General features: G+C 45.5%; 1 protein-coding gene across 9 annotated transcripts; it reads right to left on the reverse strand.

Moving 5' to 3' along the window:
- Positions 1-390: 390 nt before the first annotated feature.
- On the reverse strand, positions 391-16092 carry sidt2 (SID1 transmembrane family, member 2). 9 transcript variants are annotated; one of them, XM_048981004.1, is made up of 28 exons: positions 15578-16092; positions 15052-15369; positions 14616-14737; positions 12858-13022; positions 12388-12433; positions 11615-11716; positions 11191-11274; positions 10985-11084; positions 10642-10707; positions 10458-10551; positions 10302-10384; positions 10090-10101; positions 9031-9075; positions 8792-8869; positions 7302-7417; positions 6720-6793; positions 6410-6476; positions 6163-6236; positions 5584-5707; positions 4923-5040; positions 4224-4360; positions 3656-3764; positions 3140-3216; positions 2991-3037; positions 2478-2583; positions 1834-1944; positions 1479-1592; positions 391-1038 (listed from the first exon to the last, which is right to left on the reverse strand). In XM_048981004.1, exons 2-28 carry the CDS (start codon positions 15268-15270, stop codon positions 976-978), a joined length of 2553 nt encoding a protein of 850 aa, XP_048836961.1. In that variant the 5' UTR covers positions 15271-15369; positions 15578-16092; the 3' UTR covers positions 391-975. The 9 variants fall into 9 exon arrangements, with proteins under 9 accessions (XP_048836961.1, XP_048836967.1, XP_048836966.1 ...); XM_048981010.1 differs by having other exon boundaries at positions 8792-8866; positions 10302-10360; positions 15052-16092; XM_048981009.1 differs by having other exon boundaries at positions 10302-10360; positions 15052-16092.
- Positions 16093-20632: the final 4540 nt, after the last annotated feature.

Consider the following 20632-nt stretch of genomic DNA (forward strand, 5'->3'; position numbering starts at 1 on the left):
TAATTGTATTACGATCTTAGAAGGAAACGTTAGCGTAATCGATTTACGGATGTGTCTGGTAACAAAAGCTATTTAGTTTCCTGCGGTCCGCCAATTCATCTTTCATTCTTGTGAAATGCTTTTACGTTTTTCCTTTTGTTTCTCATATTGCATATGCCGCTCTGTAAATTCCTGTTTGTTAAAGAGGACAGTTAGCGCATTAAGATGACGTTACATGGTTGCAGATGTGACCTTGCCAACCACCTCTTCCTGTCGAATAAAAAATTTTATATCAAGAGGATCCCAAGAGGGTATAGGATTATTTTTGTGATAGTTTGGCTATGTGCCTCAGGTTCCAACTCAAAACCTGTACATTTGAACCTTTTAAACCCAACATTTAAAAAAGACCAGTAGTTTTGAAAATCTTTATTCAGTGACATTTCTTTATAAATTCATAAATTTTAAAATCTGTTATCCCCCCACCCCCATACAGTACAAAACATATTCTCAGCTCTTATGGACATTACATCTTGTATACAATCACTTCCATGGTCAGCTCCTATTGAGGAAATAGTGCTGAAGAGATTCAGGTTTGCACTAGATAAGAACATTGAAGGCCACAGGCGTACAGACAAAGAGCTGAAATGCGTGCAAAGTCACACCGAAAGCTCTGCAATTCCTGACATATGAGAGCAAGTCAGCTCAGATGTGATATGACATTAATGAATTAGCATTAATATCATTAACATTAACATGGATATCACCATTGATAACAGACAGACACATATCAGTGATGAGGAACCAAAGTGCTGTTCAGTCATCACTTGGCACAGCAGCTGTTTTCAGAGGCTCAGAATTTGTAGCACAGTGCCCCCCTCTGGCTGTGAGAAAGAACGGACCCTCACTCCCAATCACGCAGCACGACTGTCTACTGCCCATCTCTCACTGCTGCATCATGAATGGCTAGTGTGTAGGATTAGTAAGGCGCACTGTCCCTCAAAAGACATAAATCTTGTCCCTCTGTACAGTATCCAAATCATCATCCAAAGTAAGGAGAACCTGGGACAAAAAGGAACAGAAAGGGAACTGGGTCAGAAGAAATTGAAATCGTCACATTTTATGTAAGATGTGTATATTTTCATGAGAAAGGGGAACTACATTACAGGGGAAGTGTGTGGCTTTGCGGGTTAGACCTTCGTGATTGTGATCGGAAGGTTTTAGGTTCAAATCCCACGGCTGGCAAAGTGGTTTCACTTTTGTACCTTTGAGAAAGACCTTTAACCTCAAATGTTCCATAAAAACACTGACCCTGGTTGTTCACCAGTATGTCGCTTTGGAGAAAAAGTCCTTACTAAATAAATTTAATTCCACTCCGTTGAAGAAAGCAGTTTGTTGTATGTTGTAATGCATAGCACTGGTAGACACTGATATTCGGCGTAAATCATGGAGTACACGCATACCGCTGCTGAACGGCGCATGTGTGGACACACGCGACTCACCAGGAAGGAGCCGAACATGGCGATAGAGGAAAGGAAGTGCCAGATGTCATGGTCATCAAAGAAGGAGAGGAGGATACAGTTGCGGTTGTGCTCACGAGACTCAGCTGGGGTTTTCTGAAGAAGATAGAGCCAAATTGAACAAGTTTATGAACAAAAATGTAACTGAAATGTTACTGAATACATTTCTATCTGCAAGTCCAACTTCTCGGGTACTGTGCTATTGTGGAAGCCTGCAGCCCTCACTCCACCCTCCAAGCCTGGCGAGGGAAACATTATCGCCGCACTTCACACAGAATGCTATGGCGTGCCGTACTGGTCCTTCTCAGCATTTTGGGGGGAGGGGAATAAAACTCACCTGCCAGGTGCTCAGTCCCTGAAAGAAGAAGAAGAGGGCAAAGCCCCAGACCACCGCGGTGAAGAGGATGCACACCAGAGCCAGGCAATGGATCCGCTCACCGCTGCGGAGCTGCAAGCGAACAGCCGGGAGAATCAAAACACCACATCAATCACCCGTCCCCCGGAGACAAGACACTACTCCTGTCACGGCGGAGATGCTGTCTTCCTCCCAGAGAGCGCATTTTAAAATATGGCAGCACGGCTGCTGATATGAAGATTCAAGATTCTTTACTGGTCATGTGCAAGAGACAAAAGACTAAACAAGAAAATGCGATGATGTAATGCAAGGCTAGACAGTGCAGAACAATTTAGAAGGTGCCATACAGGAGCACAAACACAGTACAGGGGAAAAAAGAGCAAAACTGATGAATGCAGTAATATACAAGACCAGAGTGCAGGTGCCATAGGAATGACTGTCAATCGAAACGCGGATGTTGAACATTTGAAAGGCTTTGGGAAGAAGCTGTTCTTGGACCTAGTGGTCCTGATGCTGGAAACCTCTCATCAGTCTGCAGAGGGGTTAGCAGTTTGCGGCCGTGCTCCTGAATTATAGACTGAAGCTCATTAAAACGGTGGTCAGTGAGACACATCGGAAGGCCTCACCTTCATGATGATATAGAAAGCGAAGTAGAGCAGGAGGTTGCAGATGGCGATTGCCAGCAGGTAAGAGGCAAAGTCATTGGGGCGTTCGATCAGTCCGTAAGCCGCCCTGCACAGGATATCAGTCCGTTTATTTTATTCTGCTTCTCATTAATTATGACTTCATCGTCCAGTGCATCTGAGTGTCCTACACTATCAAAACTCAAACTGATCTACTGATGTAGATCCAATTCATACTGATTTTCAATGCAACACTCTTATTTGGAATCAATAAAATGTTGTTTTATAGGACTCAATAAATCAAAATGAAGCTGTTATAAGTTATCATGAGAAAACGAGCTGGGTGTTAAATGATCTCAAGATTATTACATTAAAATAAATAAATAGCTGGAAGGGTAGCAGTCCTCAGCTCCCGTAGCTCAGTGTTTATTGCTCAGCTGTCCGAAGCTCTGCAAAAATGCAACTTTGTTTCATTCGTGTGAAATGGCAATAAAGCGTCTCGACTTGAATACTCACAGAGACCAATTAACAATGTTGCCCATTACCAACAGTACCATGCGATCCTAGCGGAGAGATGGAGGGAAAAGACAAGAATGAGTAACGAGCCCAGTGACACTCAGGAGTGTTACGCAAGATCAGAGCATCGCTTAAGGAGGGTGACTCACGATGTACATGGGGCCGCTGCACTGCCGGATGCAATCGGTGTAGACCACATAGAGTATACGCCTCAGGATGCCAGAGTCTGAAACACATGGCAGTTTTATAGGTCAACATTAATGCAACTGCCCAGTGCAATCAGTACAACTGCCCAGTGCAATCACGCATACACCAGCTGCGCAACTGCCCAGTGCAATCACGCAAACATTAACTGCACAACTGCCCAGTGCAATCACGCATACACCAGCTGCGCAACAGCCCAGTGCAATCACGCATACACCAGCTGCGCAACAGCCCAGTGCAAACACGCATACACCAGCTGCACAACAGCCCAGCATACACCGATTACTTCAAAAAAAGCCTCTGAAATAATGCACAGGTTAATTCAGTAACCATGGTTTATATAAACCACAAATGCTGCCCTTCGCAAGTGTGTCTTGAACCCATCGGTGCCCCACCTGGGCTTTGACAGGTCAAAGGTCAGCCACACACAGTCACATGGCAGCGAGCTCTCGCATTCATACCCAGTCTCCAGCGGCCCATGTAGTAAAGCTGAGTGCTGAGCAGGAGTGTGGCTATGATGTGGATGACAGAGAAGACAATCCAGAACACCATGTTCCCCTTTCCAAACACCTGCAGGAGAGGAGAGAGATGCTGCAGGGCCTCAGCGAGAAGGTGCGTGTGCGTCGAGTCGATCAGTCTGTTTCTCTTGGTCTCTATCACAATCCATCCGTCTTTGGCTTGCAGTCTCACACTATATCAATGTGGTATGGCAGTGGTTCTCAATGTACGGTACATGTATAACTAATGCCACGTGAGCGCCCTCCAGTGGTACAAAGGGGTATCTCCTTTTGCTAAACCTCAGTCATAATGGCACGCAGAGAGCCTAATATTCTCTGAAGTGATACGTGGCGTAAAAAGTTTGAGAAACCACTGTGCTACGCTACGCTACAAACTGCTGTAAAAACATTAATGCAAATGTAAAAACCACCAGTACGACTCCTCTCGTGATATAAACACGAGAGACTGAACGTAGATGACGTCGGACGTTCTGTGCTGCTGCCGTGTCCGTTGCGGGAAGGAGAGCCTCACCACTCCCAGTACGGAGAAGAAGATGACGGCGGCCAGGCAGGCGTAGGCAGTGTAGGCGCTGGCGTTAATATCGGGGTGTCGCTTCTGGTAGAGCTTCAGCATGCAGAGCCCCGCAATCATGTACATGAAGGAGGTGTCTGTAGGGGAAGCGGAAAAGGGGAGCAAACACTCTATAATGCATGTGTCCCATGCAGGCCACCGTACATCCTTACACATGTTCTGGAACGTTCTGGAGCACGGCTGATCAACTGAATATCGATTTGAATATGGTTTTGTCCTGCAGGCCCGAGCTCTGCTGATTTTCCAGCCTTCTTTTACCTGTGTCGTGGTAATTATTAAACTAACTAACTGGCAGAACTGAAAACAATGCCTGGGTTTGAAATTAAGGACCAAATTTGAAGAGCCCTGGTCTAGTCTGTGTGATTGGGTCCTACTTAGACTCCACGCACAGATTACTAAGTGGCTAAGTGTGTATGTGACCAAAACACAACACAAAACACTTCTTCTGTGAAATGGGGAACAGTGTGTATGTTTATATATTTACAGAACACTGAACTGAAAGGACATCAAGATTTGAAGGTTTTAAGTGTGTTTGGCAGTATGTAACCCCTTTCTATACATGCTGAGTGCAGGATCAAGACAGACAGGTTTCCATAAACTGCAGAATTCATTCCCTAGATCAGGCAGCGGCGCCCTCACCGAACTGAAAGTTGGTGTAGTTTGGGCAGACGTGGTAGCAGGCACTCAGCAGGCCCTCCATCATGAGGGCCGTGCCCATAGCATAGAAGAGGCCAAAGTGTTTGGGGATGCCGCACTCCTGCAGCAGGGAACAGGAGAAGAGTCAGCAATCACTTTGAGTCTAACCACTTATCGCTCAGTCTGCCCCTACAGGACAGAGGATGTATTGCATAGCCCAAGAGCGTAATTACTGATACAACTCCAGGATTTTTGAAGGATCACCCATTCATAAACAATAACTCTTTTTATATATAGTCCTTCTTACATGATTGGCCAAAAACATGCAACAAGCTTTTCCGCAACTGCGAAAAATATATTAAAATACTACAGATATCAATTGTGAACAATCAGCTCTTTCTCTGTGAAAATTCATTAGCGAAATTAAGTTTTGGGGGCAGTTTGAAGGTCACCAGGGTCAAATCGGCAGAGTGATGTCACCCTTGGGGGAGCAAGGATCTTAACTCCCCCAATCGCTCCCGGGACCGTCTGACCCTGCTTTCTCAAATACGTACGTCGCTAAATATGTTAGCTTTTGCTAAACGAATAAAAACGTAAAAGCGAAACGGCCAAGCTTGTGGCTGGGCCTGCAGAGCCGGCACTCCCAACGGCCGCCGGTCCTCACCTGCGCCGCCATCTCATGCCGCAGAAGCGCCCGGTTGTGCATGATGTCCCTGTGCAGCACGATGAGCAGGAAGAGCAGGCCCAGCATGATGTAGCCCAGGTTGCTCAGGATGTTGTTGAAGGCACTGTGTCGGGGAACGGCCGCGTTAGCAGCTGACAAGCTAAAGCTATGCTACACTTATAATCTAAAAACAGCACAATAAGAGTGTTTCTTATACACACATACAAATACATGTATACGTAATATATAAACACATGTATACACACCATTAACTATGTAATACTCGCGCACACAAAACTGGGCCTTTAAATACCTTTAAACGGAAGTAAATATAATAGAACAACACCCCTCTCCCCCCTCCACTGACTACTTATTGGGGCGAAATACACATATAAATATCTGCTTGATTACAAATACTCTTAAAAACAGCGGATAATGATGGTGCTAGCGGTTAATTGAGAGTGCATGGGGAAGAAGCAGGTTTCTTTTTTGTGAGACTGCCTGCAGTTTACATTGTTCACACCATACGCAGTGAGACACTGGCAGTGAGACACACGCAGTGAGACACACAGACCTGACCTCAAAGCTCCCAGGGGATGTGCACAGAGGAAGTTGTAGTAGCAGATGTCTTGGTTTCCGGTCACATTCACCACCTGTCGATCACAAACACAAAGGAGCAGGCCGGCACTGCTGCGATCAGAGCGTAGTTTAGCGTCCGCGAGTAACACACTGGATCTGCATTAAGCTAAATTCAGTTTAGCAATCAGCCACTGCAAGCCCTGACCACGTCACTCATGTGTAAAGCACTGCGGGAGGTGGGGGATACCGTCTGATATGTGATGACCAGCTGGATCACAGGAAGAGCGTAGAAGACTGCAATCGTGGCGATGTTCCTGGTGACAAGAACCAACATGTAAATGAAGTTCCTGTTTTTAGGACTATAAATATGGTGACACTGATCCCAGATAAACAAGTACACCGACCACCATTAATATTATTGTCATTATTATTGATATAATAATAATTACTATTATTATTAATATAATTTGCATTACGCAGATTTTAACATCGGGGTCCATAACACTGACACGGTTATTTAACTCTCACTTAAAAGTCGGAAACCCCGGGTTTCTTACCAGAAGTAGATCTGGTACTTTTTATTCAGAACCCTCTTGTCTTTACGAGCCAGATCTGACACACACAGGAACTTCTGGAAAAGTGAGAAGACAGAACGCACTTGCTGTGGTTCTCAAACCAACACGCTTCAAAATATCACCCCCCACCCTCTCATGCCTGGATGTTTGGTGACCAATGCAGAGGCAAGGTGATTAATCTCATTAGTGTGTGTGTTAACTATTCAGTTATGCTACTTCTAGTTATTATAACTGCACCTTAATTAATGTTTTAATATGTTCTTATTGGAACCTCAACCATCAACAGGACCACAATGCTAATATTTTAATTAGCCTGCCTTGATGGTCATTTCTTTAGGGTTAGACGGGGCACTGGCCTTCTCCGTCTTCAGGAATATACATTACAGCAGTGTTTCCCAAATCGGGTCTCGGGGACCAGCAGACAGTTCATGTTTTCGCTCCCTTACCAGGAGCTGGGAGGGAGCAAAAACATGGACTGCCAGCAAGTCCTCGAGGACCAGACTGGGAAAAGGCATATTACAACGTCACCGTTTCTGCAAACACAGATGAGGGAGGGGCAAGGACCTTGGTGCGGACGATGTTTTTGTCGGAATCGACGTCGGCTAGAATGTCGTAATCATCCTCCTCCACAGAGCTGAGCGACTCCTGCCTGCAGCGGCCCACGCTGTCCAGGGAACGCTCTGGCAAAGAGGAAGATCGCCAGTGAGACCGGAATACCCGTCTGGACGGAGGGCGTGAAGCCCGGCTGCAGATTTCTAAATTTTCAACATCGAGAGTGATTCTCACAAACAGGCATTTTTTTCTTCTTGACTCGTGCAGTGAAAAGAAAAATTCCACATTGTCAAGACATTTTCCAGAATTACACCCCCGTTCATAGGTGCTGGTGTATGACTCTGCATGCCTGATTCACGCCAACTGAAGCCTGAAACTAGGTCAACTTCACAAGCTGAATTAGGAAGATAATTTGATTAACATTTCTTAAAGTTTCTTCTGATATGCTGGGACAAAAAACACCTAAAAAAATAAAAATAATAGTAATAAAAAGTCTTTAAGTCTTTTATTCTAGAAAATACCAGGTTAAATTAAATAAAGTTAATTAATAAAGGATCCAATTGATGAATGTACAGATCAAGATTAGTTTCATTGACCTATAAGGCTGCTTTTACAGATTAGTTTATGTTCATATTTTTTAATCAGTCACAACTAGTCTGTAAAAAGCCAACAAATCTCATTAAACAGGTTAGAGTTTAGTTGGAATAAAACCCAGCAGAGAGTCTTACAGCAGTGCCAGGGCTGAGAACCGCTGAAATACACACCGGCATTCTTTACCATTATTTTTCATTTCTGATTCATACATCAGGCAATCGAAGGCACAGTGCTGATTCGCAGGAGTGAGGGAAAGAATGCGATCAACAGTTAATGTCACCAATGCGGACGGCTAAGTGGAAGAGCGTGGTGAGTGATCTGCGCTTGAAGGGCTCGGGTCCTGGCAAATGACACAAACGAACCAATCAGCTGCAGTCGCTTTAGCTCAGCGCTGTTATGGCGAGCGCCCCCACGTACAACATTTGTGCTCCAATAAAACCAATTTAAATGTTATTTTCAGGCCATGATGGCCCATGTTATGATATTTCAACTTTACAATGAGCATGATTACTTAGTTCAGTAAATTACATGAGATATTCAACACTTTATTATAAAATAGGCTCTGTGCTAATTATTTTGCCCAACTGCAGGCTAATGTAAGTGTCCTGAGCATGTTTCAGATAGGCTAGGCTATGGTGTCTGTTACGTTAGGTGTACTGCATTAAAATGCATTTACGCCTTACGACAGGTTTATCAGAAAGTAACCCTATCATACCCCAGGGAGAGTCTGTATTCTGTTGTAGACTGTAGATATTTGTAGATGGATAGATTGTCAATATCTACAGTAAAACGTCTTTCCAAAGCATCATTAACAAATCGCTCAGATTATGAACCTGCATCCTTAGCATTTAAGACTAAAGGTTTCTCAACCGATGTCCCTCGGGCACCAGTGTGTCGCATTTCCGTACCCATGTATCCATAGTTGGCGTCGGTCGACCCTACGCTGTCCGTAATGGGCTCCGAACTTAGTAGGCTGCTGTTGTCTGCTTGCGGGGGACAGGAGAACAGACAGAGTGTCACTGTAGTTCAAAACAGGGGTCACATGACCTTTAGCTTTCAGTTTTCAATGAGGGGGGTGAAAAAGTAACCACATAAAAGCACAGGTAGGAGGAATGCTGTGGTCCCGACGCTACGGCAATATACTCACCAATCGATCCATACTCATAGGGGGATCCGGGGGTCAGACCCTTACCTGCAGAGAAACATAGCTTACACCCACAGATAGACCACATATGTCCGTAATTCAGTGGTTCTCAAACTATGGCATGCATACCCGCTCCCCCTGGTGGTATATGGAGGTATCTCTGTATATAAGCGAGTCGTAATGGGGGTATGCGGTGAGCCTAATATTTCCCGGAGGTGGAACGCGGTGCATAAAGTTTGAGAACCACTGCCATAATTAATGGGTTAGTGACACTGTAAAAGACAGAAAGACGCTAGCTTGTTAGGAGTCCCCCAACAAGTTAGGGGGCAGCAGAATAAGAAGTAACAATGAGTTGGCAGAGAAGTGGTCCCCGCTCTATGGTAACCCCTGTCAGCGAACATCCAATCATGTTCTCATCACTTCTATGTTTGATGGAGGCTTACAGGCAAATCTTGCCATCATAAATCTGAATCACACAAAGCAGAACGTAGGAAGGGTGGACACATTCAAATAGTAATAAGTAGTAAGTTCTGCATTCTAATTCTGCCACTAGGAAAATTCATTTAAAAAGTGACAACAATAATGACACATTTTAAGCTTTGATTCAAGCAAACTTCTAGGTGAACTGTGTCCTGAGAATGCCAATCAGACAGATTCATCTCCTTTCAGCACTGAGATGTACGGCATTTTACAAATACACCGTAAGCCAAAATTCTTAGCTATTATTTGTCTCCAACAATAAATAAAAAAATTCAAATCAGGAGCCTGTCATATTAAAAAATTTTAACATCACTGGATGTACAGTCGCTTATCAGACACAGGGAAATGACAGAGGAACAGGACCCACCGATCAGCTTCCTGGTGTCAGTTGAGGTATTAGTCTTAGAGTCGATGTATGTTACAAAGATAGGCACGTTCAAACAGAAATTCACAAGTGGGAAAGACTATAGTGTATTAGTGCACATCTGTGTGAAAGATATACTCTAAAGCCGTACTGTACATGCAGAGAACGGAAAATGGCGGCAGGAGAAATGCACACATTTTCTTACACTCAGTCCTTACCGAGCAGAGAAGCTAAGCCACAATGTTACAACAAGCAGGGAGGAAAGAAAAACACACATTACATTTGAAATAATACGTTTCATTAATCGTTATATAGTCACTCAAGCGCAGAGCCTAAGAAAAGTGGAGAGAATCTAGCAGGCTATATACACTGAATTCTTTTTTCTGCTCTGTAGAACATCCGACAAGCTATCGCAATGTTGCTAGGATACCTGTCTCCGCCGGCGATGCTACCGGGGTGCTCAGCAGCCCCTCCCTCCGTTTGTGTATCCTGGGGGAGGAGACACAGCAAAGGCTAAGGAAGAGGACAACGCCTTGAGGACAAAGTGGGCCGGAGGGGGGGGCGACACGTGCCAACGGCCGCTGACCTCTTGTTTTCCACACAGGCCACCAGGAAGGTGATCACGTAGAAGGACAGGAAGATGCCCAGACAGAAGAGCATGCCCATCACGTAGACCTCCGCTGCAAGAAAGCAGGAATGGGGGTTAGGGGAAAGGGTCAGACATCAACACGAGAAGCCTCGCCGTACACTGACGTTATCATCCTGCTCACATCTGATTGCGGGGGAGACAACGACGTCCAAGGTTTTACTCCGATTTCCAGCGTCAATCAGCTCATCTGGAAAGAGGAGCAGAGAGGGGAGAGTCGAGTAAAAAAATCCATTAGAGTAGGGTTAGGCTTAATCCTAGAGGGTTAATCTTCTCCTCAAAGTTGGGAGGGAGCAAAAAAAGTGGGGGATCTGGGTATCTCTGAGGACCAAGTCGGGAAACACTGAAGACGTCCAATGCGGAGTCTGTCCCCTCTGACCTCTTATCGTACAGCACCAGTATTGCTGATATCTTACAATTTATTGGGATTTTGTGTTGAACAGACGCAGGATGAAGACCGTACTCACCGGGCCGCAGGGGATAGAAACGCAAAGGGCCCCCGCAGGCTTCGTCCTCGGTCTTCACCACGATGACCACGTAGAAGCTGTTACTTGGGAAGTCCTTCCTCTACAGACAGAGGGAGAACGTGTCAGAAGAAGGCGGTTCCCTCACGTCATCGCGCAGGCGTATCAGGACAGCAGGCCTGACGCTGCCACTGACTCGGGCTAATTACCTGAACCGTAATGGCGGCCGTCCTTGTCATGGTCTGGTACATCCCGATAAAAGCCACGTTGTTGTCTAGATCATACACTGGACACTGTGAGACAGACAGGTGACAGAGGTATTCATCCCCATCCAGAATAATAGCCCACCTTTCACTACTGTCCTTCGGTGCTAAAATTAATGTATGCGTGGCAAAATGCACCCTCTAGTGGCAAGTCAGCGCTCCTGCAGCCTTCCTTTAGTAAACAGCCAGGCATTTTGCAATAGGCACAGAAATCTGCCAACACTAAAATGTAGGATTAGTTGCACCTCTAGAATAACGCTTTTAAGCTTCTGACACAACACAAACAGACCAGAGAAGAGACCTTTAGTAAACAAAATATTTTGTGTGTGGAGGTGGAGGTCAGATAAAACAGGCCGAACGCGTTTCTTACCAAGATGTCCTGGATCGACATGACGGAGCAGGGGAAGGTCATCTGGGAATTGACCTTGACAATGACAGAGTCCACTCCATCGGGGAACACGTACTTAAAGTACTGGACAAAAGACAAGGCGACCAGTAAAGAGAGGGCGGTGGGAATGTGGAGTTTTAGCATGCAAAGGATCAAACGTTTCAATATATTCGGCTCATTGTCTCACACATTACACACAAGTTCTATTAGCAGAGGGACGAAACGAGAAGCCTCACAGCTATTGCTATATTCAGATTACTGCCTTGCCAGACACACAATGGCACCCTAGATGCCAGCTGGTGATTCTTCTACAAACACAAGCAGTTAATCCCAAAGCCCATATTTGCTAGTATTTTCTCTACATCTCAGAAACAAACACACATAGGGCCCAGTGAAACATGCTGTCACTCATTTGATAAGCTTATGTTCCGCTTTCTCACTCAGATCACCCCTCCTGGACTTGGACTTCACACCTGGTGACATGGAAGCCCAGAAAAGTGCAGGCATACCCCATATCTCCCGGTCATAAACTTGGGCGCAGCTTTGGGTCACGCCCTACTAAATATCAGAACTGAGGTATTAAACCGCCGATTTCATAACAAGGAAATGTGAAATCACGCAAACCCAGTTGTTGATTTGGTATTCAGGCGATCCAACTGGTTGGCAATGACGTCTGCATGTATATGTGCAATGCTGTGTTTGACCACACGGGGCACTGGACTGCTGACTGTGTAGCGGTTTCTCTGGAGTTTTACCTGAGGCTGGGATGGAGTGGCAACAAAACTGAACTTCGTGTCCGTCCTAGAGGAAAAAAAGGCCATTAATCCCCCTCTGGTCTAATTCACTGTCTTGCTTTGCCATCATCGTCATTCTCGTATTCCATCCATCCATCCATCCATCCATCCATCCAGTACTGGCCCACAGAGCAAATGGAGTGTCTTTTGAAAAGGACACACAAGGGACCCTCCACAGCAGATGCCAGGCTATCTCAGGGCACACACAGCATCTCAATGTACAGAATATAAAAAAAAATACTAATATTAATATGAATAATTAACATTTTCTTTAGCTGTCCATTTCAGTATTTTTTGTGCTTTTCTGAATAGGGCAACAAAAAAAAAAAACAATGTAAGGCTGCATCTTTATGAAACATTCAAGGCACTGCCCTTATACCCTTATGTAACGTGGTGGGGTGCATCAGCGGCAGGTGTGGGTCGCGACTCACAGCAGCGTGAAGCTCTCCACACGGCTGACCCGCAGCTGGTAGTTCACGCCTCGGCTCGACAGCGTGGACACGTCCACGAAGAAGAACTGGATCTCGCTGGCGGCACGCGTGGGGGGCTGACAAAGGGTCCGGCCCACGTGGGTGTAGGAGTACTTCCGCTGGTATCTGGGCGTCAGACAGGGTAGGGCATGAAATCAGAAGAGCGAGATGCCGGAGGGGCCACAATACAGATCGTTTCGAAGCAACCTTTAGAACAGACTTATGCCACGGAGCCTCCCTGTTTAGACAGCAGGGGGCAGGACTGAGGCTTGTCCCGCTGTTGATATGGCGCCCAAGTGCAGGACATGTGACAGATTCAAAACACACAAATGTAGGCTCATTCGCCTTAAGGGTCCATGGTCACACATGAGCAACCACAAGCAAACATATACAGCCAGCAGCAATAAATCTCCAAGCAAACAGAACCTCAAGTCACCCAGAAACACATTTGCACGTCTAATAATATCGCCACATGTGAGTTTCCCATTTGAGGAAGTCCAAAAGTTCTCCATGTGGCATGATTGGTCACTGAATGTGTAAAGTACTCTCCAGAGTTGAGCAAGTTGGGCAGGAATTCTAACCTGCGCTTTAGTAATCAGAGCCAAGAGCTTGACTGGAAGCCAAGACTATTACAGATTATTAAGGCATGAGAGAATGTTGCTTTTGGTTCCCCGAGGGGAAGTTTTTGTTGTCTAACTGTATTACAAAAACACAATAGCTCCCCCCCCTCCCCCCACAAATAAACAAAGAGACAATAAAATGTTTAAAAAGTGCAGGTGGAAAAATTCTCTTAACATAATGTTAAATCTGAAAGGGGAAAAATTTACTGCACATTTACTGCACAATTTACTGTACTTACTGTACAATGATGTAGTTATGAATTATTAACTCGTCACTTAGACCCACATACGCCCTGCGCTGGAGATTCAATTCAATTTATTTTTTATAAAGCGCCTTTCGCAATAGAGCCACCCCAAGGCACTTGACGCGACATTGTGTCAATCCGTTATCACACCACTTACACAAAATGGTGAATGAAACTGGGGAAAAGACCAGAGGAACAAAAGAAAGAGAAGCTCAGTTCAAACCCCTTCCCTTCCATGCCTCTTTATCTTTAGGGCTATATGCAGTTTTCTGTTCAGAGTGTGTAACTCTATGCTTCCTCTAGGTGTGAAGACACGAAGGGTGCCTTCAGCTAACGGCTAATTACCTGTGGTGCGGAGGAAGTGATCAGTTTTCTTGTTGGGGGGGGGGGGCTGAAAAGGTAAAGCCAGCCCTGGGAGAAATCCCTCCCCCACTATTCTACAGGAAGTCACGGTACATCCAGGAACCCCACTAGAAGAGATTCGTTCTTTTTCGTACTTCCTCACATTAACATAGACAGGCAGGAATTCTACCCACCCCACTTGACCACATCAGTACCAAACTGAAAGTCCTGTGTGGTTTTTTTGCTACCAAAAAAAAAATAATCTATGAAATCAATCTCTCAAGTCGATCGTAACAATGAAGATAAATGAGATCACAGAGTCCACTGAGACTCTTCAAAAGGTGATGTCACCAGCAGAGTCAGCCAGAGTGCCTCCCCTGTCTTTGTACTTGGGTCTCTATATCTGCACTGATCCCTCAGCCTGGCATGGGGTTTGGACCCACGGTGACGAAAACTCCATCGGCGTGTCCCACCCATCTCACAGGCCAAGCCAAACAGATATCTGTACTCACAGTCCACGTAGAACGAGAGGGACCTGGAAGGAGACTACTGCTTGCTTCTGCCTGACAACGAACAGGATGGGGCTGTCCACCTGCTCCGACTGCACGTTCACGGACACCCGCACCCCCTCTGTCTTATGGGAAATACGACACACGTTTCAATCCACATACACCTAACAGACACAATAACTACGTCAGTAAAACACCTGAAAAGGTTTTCATATCAATGTCTACAACATTGTGTGTGCAATGGCCACCAGGAACTCTACAAGAAGTAACAAACCCCATAATTAACATACACACTCCAGATGGATAATGTAAACAAGATCGGCACCATTACACCCGAATGTATAAAAGCATTTGTAACTGTTTCCTGTCTACGACATCGTTTTTAGTAAACATGTATGTGTGAGTGTAACATTAAAGCTTAAACAGTTGAAATCGTTACCTTGTTGCGAGACACAGTGTGATTAAAGGCGTAGATCGTCTGGATGTCGCTGGTCACCGTGTCGTTGTAGGTAACCTCGAATTCTGCATCTCTCTGGTACACCGTCTTGGTTTCGCCGACAACGGCGGAGGCCCCATAAGGTGCCACACACAGGCACAGCACCACGAGTCCGGCTCCGCAACCCGACCAAGCCGGGCCAGGCTTCCGCCGGCTCCGCATCCTCCCAGTCGGCTGATCGATTTGTTTACGGCGGCTGTGTTTACTTGTTACGCTTTGCAACGCGAATAACTCCCGAGACCTCTATATGCTTGACCTCCTCTAAAAAAGAGACATAAAAATCAGAACTGAAAGCCTAGTTTTGCAAAAGAAATTATCACAATGTAAACGTCGGTATACTGGTTCAGCCAGAAAGCTAGCTGGTAGCAGCTGTTTGTCCCTACAGCCTAGCTAAGGAGTCTCACAAGCAGCCACGAAACAAAGATGGGCATGACTGGCACTTTGTTACCTCCTAGGACCTCGGACCCACCTTCCGCATCGGATACAGTGCATGATACCCCACCGAGTCTCCCTGCGGCGCGATCGGCGTCTCCTCGGCCGCGTATCTACGCTTCCTCCGCTGCAACGAGCGGCGCCACGATCGGGAGGAGAACCATGAGCCTCCCTCCTGTCATCCTCCTGAAGTATTTCTGCACTTGTCGATTTCCCGGTGCGTGGCTCTTCCGATTGACCCGATTCGCTGCTTTCTTTAACACATAATATCCTAGTTAGCGATAGCAGCGCGTATGAAACACTGACACTATCTGTCAAGAGGCACCGTAAGATCACGGGGCTGGATCTGGGTCCGGTCTCCCCCAGTGAAAATCTAAGCTTTGTTCTTTAAAAACACAGACAGATAGCGGAGCCGAGCTGCTGTCCGTACCGTCCCACGACCAAAACCGTAATCGGTACCGTCTACATTCCTGCGGGCTCGGGCACGCGCACCTGACTTATTCCGTCGGATCGAATTGCACAGTTTGGGTTAAATCCGTGTAGCTCCGCAGCGCCCTCTGTCGCCCACAAAAGCGCTGTAAACAAATCCATCGGCGCGGTGACGTCATCCCCACCGGACCGATGGTGAGAGACGTAGTCAAGCTCTTACCGAGGGATGGATTTTGTCTTGGGAAAAGATGTTTGTTTGTCGACACTTAAACTGTTCGATGTAAGGATGTTACAAAAAAAATCTACAGATTTCATGAAAACAAGTTAAACCAAATCATCTTTTATTTCCCATAGCCGACGCTACGTTGTACTGAAATCCTTTTTTCTGGCATCTTAATCTGTGCAGGTTCGTGAGACGGGCTGATGGACAAGGCGCAAGGTTGGTGACATCCTGGATGGGGCTAAAGTCCATCACAGAGCACAACCATAAATACATGCAAACAAAGGGCGATTCAGAGAGAACAATTTATTTCACTGTATGTCTTAGCTCTGTATGAGGAAATCCACATGATTAAGAAAAACATATAAATTCCACACAAACAGAGCAAGGATGGGATCCACACTCCGGTTTCCCTCTTGGGTTAGAACATTGTTCCAGTGATAAGAAGGTCACCAGTTCAAATTCTGTAGCTGGCAAAGTGATGTCACCACTGGGCCCTCGAGCGAGACCCTTAACCACAATTGCTCCAGGGACACTGCATGGCTGACACTGCATGGCTGACCCAGCTCTCTGATTCTCACTTGCATGTCACCTTGGACAAAATCATGGGATAAATAAATGCGATGTTCTCTGTTTTCCGCCACAGTGCAGAGATGTGCATTTAGTATAACTGGTATCTGTATATTACAATTGTGAGCATGTTGTTGCACGTGACCTGCAATGGACTTGCGTTCTATCCAGAGTGTTCCCCTTTGTACCCTAAGTTGCCCTCAGCCCCTGAGACCCAGACCTTAATAAGTGGTCGGAAGATAGATGGAATTTAGATGATTAGGAGTTGAAGTAGGAACCATGATGTTAGGAGGTCACATCTTTCACCACTGCGCTAACAACCCATCCAGCCTGTGTGGTTCACACTTCTGGTAGCTCCATAATCTTTGTAAAATATCCACTGAAATCAACGTGGGATATTTGGAATGCTTTGCAGCAAACACACAAGGAAATACACATTTTGCTGGTTCAATTGTAGTTCATCAGAGGTTTCCATCTGGACATGCTCTTCGTAACCTGGGTCTTTCAATAGTTTAGCTATTTTTTATATTTAAGCTATAAAGCACAGTTGTATTCATTTTGTATGGTCCCATTGTGAATGATGTGGATATACATTCTGTAAATTTTACCATCTTATTTGCATATTAGCCCTGGACTCCAAATACTCAACTTAAGTTAGACAAAGGGCTGATTGTTGTTACTGATCATTGGTTCATTTTTTTTCATTTTATCCCACGGCTTGTTCTGCTGCCTCCATGAATCGTTCTGCCTCCATGAAAGTGTCTTTCTTGCACAGTCCTGAAACAGGCACATACTCCTGTTACGGTATTTTCAGCACGTTCTTCGGCCAAATACCTATCCTTCTCCGTCTTGGTCCGTCTACAGTAGCTGGTAATTGAGACCAAAAGGCCGTATAAGTGAATCCAGAGCTTAACCCTGAAGTTTACCGACTTGAATAAAACACTTATATCAATAAAATGATCTAATTACACAGTAAATATATTGACGGTAAATTACAAATGAAATTACCAAATAAGCAACTAAATAAGATTAAATCTGCAGAAAACCAGCTTATGTAAAAGCAACATGTTGTGGCTGGGAGTGGCTCAGGGGGCTACGTCTCTGTGTCCGCGATCAGAAGATTGCCCCTTCAAGCCTCAGCAAACCTCTCACATGTCCATCGGCCCTTGACCAAAGCCCTTAACCCCCAGTGGTGCTGCACATTACCTGACCCTGCATTGTAAACCCCCCCCCCCAAGCTATGGAGAGCAAAATGGGGTAAACAAAGATGCAAATTGCAATGTACTTGTGCAAATGGCCAACAAATGATTAATCAGATCATCGACTTTGGTGTTGCATTCATGTTACTTCACGTGCCATGATGGCAAAATATGGAGAGAAACTGAGTAGGTAAAAAGCAAACCAGATGCAGCCCCACCGATAGGTCACTCTCTGGTGAGGGGTGAAGATACCACAGCGAATCATTATTGTCAAGAACTCACCACGGAGTGACCTTCTAATGTTACTGCCCTGAATCAAAATCAGAATCTAATCAATATCGTACCAGAATAACGTGTTTCTGATACTTCTGGACAGCACAGCAGTTATTCTCCATCCATACATACTGCTTAACCAGTACAAGGTCACATTTAAGCCGCATTATTTAAAAAATACTCCCGTGCTTAACTTTCATGTTTCATATTCAGTGTGATTTTGATCCCCGTTCCGATGAAAATATATTCTGATTTTACTTCCACAGATAGATCTTTCAAGTTAAATTCTTACAGCATGACTAGATTTAAGTCACAGATGTGGTTCTGCAAAACATTCAAGTGAAGTTTTGCAAGAAACACAGAAATAATGTTTCCTCGGACAGAAACTTATAGTATCTCTTATAGTATCAATCAAAGGTATGGACTCAGCTGTTAAAAATCATTTGTTTTTCAACAAGATCATGACCCTAAGCACACCTCCAGGTAATGCAAGTACTTTATTAAATGAACAAGCAAAGAGATGCAGTGCTGTGACAGGTGACCTGGCCCCCAACAATCCCCCAACCTAAACCATTCAGAGCTGGTTTGGGACGAGCTGGATCCAAGAGTAACAGTGAGGTAGCCAATTTGTGCTCAGAACTTGTGGAAACTCCTTCAGGACTGTCAGAGAAGCATCCCAGGTGGCTACATCTGGAAGCTGGTTGAAAGAATACGAAGTCTGCTGTCATCAAAGCAAAAAAGAAACGGAGGACTATTTAGAAGAATATAAAATTTGAGAAAATTTTCAGATGTTGAACACTTCTCTTGGTCATATTTGACATGTATTACTTCATTGCATCAAGACCTTTTACTATAAGGTAAATAGCAGCTAAAATACAGACAATCCATTAATGGCCGGTAGGTCGACACTTCCGACTGGTACTGGGCATCTGTGCCGCGTGCATTAAAATGAGATGAATCCAGAATGTTTGCACGATGTAATATTTATAAGGAAAAAATAGATAGTGCAGTTGCACTGCTATAAGGACGATTTCTTACGAGTGACACTAATATCCATAGTCATTTATTGGAATGCTTTGATCTGCACATGAGGAGAAGCCCAGCCGGCACATAGATTGTGTACTGAACAGACAGAAACACATCCTCTCACAGACACACACTGTACAGGTCGATCTCCTCAAGACTCAGTACACAACAGTTTATTTCTACAACACGGGGCATAGCTGGGGGCCTAGACGTCCATTTATTTATTATATATAGATATATATATATATATATTTTACTGTATATACATAATCCGCCACACGCAGTCTCTAACGCACTGTAACGAATGCACACTTAAACTCGCTGACAATGATGCCAGGACGGTCCTACGGAAAGTGAAATGTCGCTGGTCAGACACACGTGGACGCAAGCATGCACAAGCGGACGGGCTAACGCGCTATTGGCCGCAGACTGACTGGGAGCGGACGGGCTAACGCGTGATTGGCTGCAGACGGACAGGAAGCGGTGCACTGCCTGCTGGGATACTACGCCAGGCGTTCAAGAGATAAGCGGCACTGAAACGTGGAGTTGGGGGGGAACTGAGAGAGATGTGGGCTGACTGTGGACTATATGCAAGTATAAAGGAAGAGTTAGAGACAGGATGAGGGGGCAATGGTTGTATACTACAGTCAGAGCACAGTTTAGTGTGTGTGGATGATGGGGGGGGGGGTTATGAAAGCGTAGCATTGAATACTATAATCTTGAGTCGGACACCACTATTCATAGACGGGTGCAGCCCCAATGCAGCACACGCTTCAATGGGTATACCCACAATCCTTTGTGACTCTTTCCCACATGCACTCCAGTAGACTCTCACAGGGGCTGGTGACGCAATTCGCCCTCCCACATCGCACCCCATTTTGTCGAAAGCATCTCCCTCGATAATGGTCATGAAATCGACAGGCAGGGAGTTTAACACGGACGGCTTCCAAGTGCATCGGCTTGAGGCGAACAACGGCCAGAGACTCCGGCGTCTGGCAAAACGGCGTTTCCCCGAGGAGGAATTACCTCTCCCGTGGATTTCAATTCTGCTCCTCCACCATGAGGAGGCGCTGTGTGCTTTTTTGGCACACCTGTCCCACCTCATGCAAACATGGCCGCTATAGTGTGGCAGTTCTTCAGCTCCCCTCCTTTCTTGCAGCACTCATAGTGTTTCAGTCTCTCTAAACGCAGAGACTGCAGCTTGTGCCCAAACTTACGTGTCTAAGTGCTGATATTGCTTCATTTATGCTGTTTCTGTGTGTGTCTGTGTGTATATACCCCATCTCACCATGTGCTAGTTCTGCAGAACCCACACTTGTTCCCTATTTACCTCTTTCACCCAACCCCCCCCCCCCCACCCCCGTCCCCACCACCC

This window comes from Brienomyrus brachyistius, chromosome 17, assembly GCF_023856365.1.
Source record: "Brienomyrus brachyistius isolate T26 chromosome 17, BBRACH_0.4, whole genome shotgun sequence".
Classification (NCBI taxonomy): domain Eukaryota; kingdom Metazoa; phylum Chordata; class Actinopteri; order Osteoglossiformes; family Mormyridae; genus Brienomyrus; species Brienomyrus brachyistius.

Excerpts from the sequence above, each read along its gene's own strand:
- sidt2 (XM_048981004.1), bottom strand. The coding sequence starts at position 15,270 with ATGCGGAGCCGGCGGAAGCCTGGCCCGGCTTGGTCGGGTTGCGGAGCC. Across the intron at positions 12,434-12,857 it reads GTGGAGAGCTTCACGCTGCT|GACGGACACGAAGTTCAGTT; the intron begins GTGAGTCGCGAC and ends TTTTTCCTCTAG. Across the intron at positions 5,708-6,162 it reads CATCCCCTGGGAGCTTTGAG|TGCCTTCAACAACATCCTGA; the intron begins GTCAGGTCTGTG and ends TCCCCGACACAG.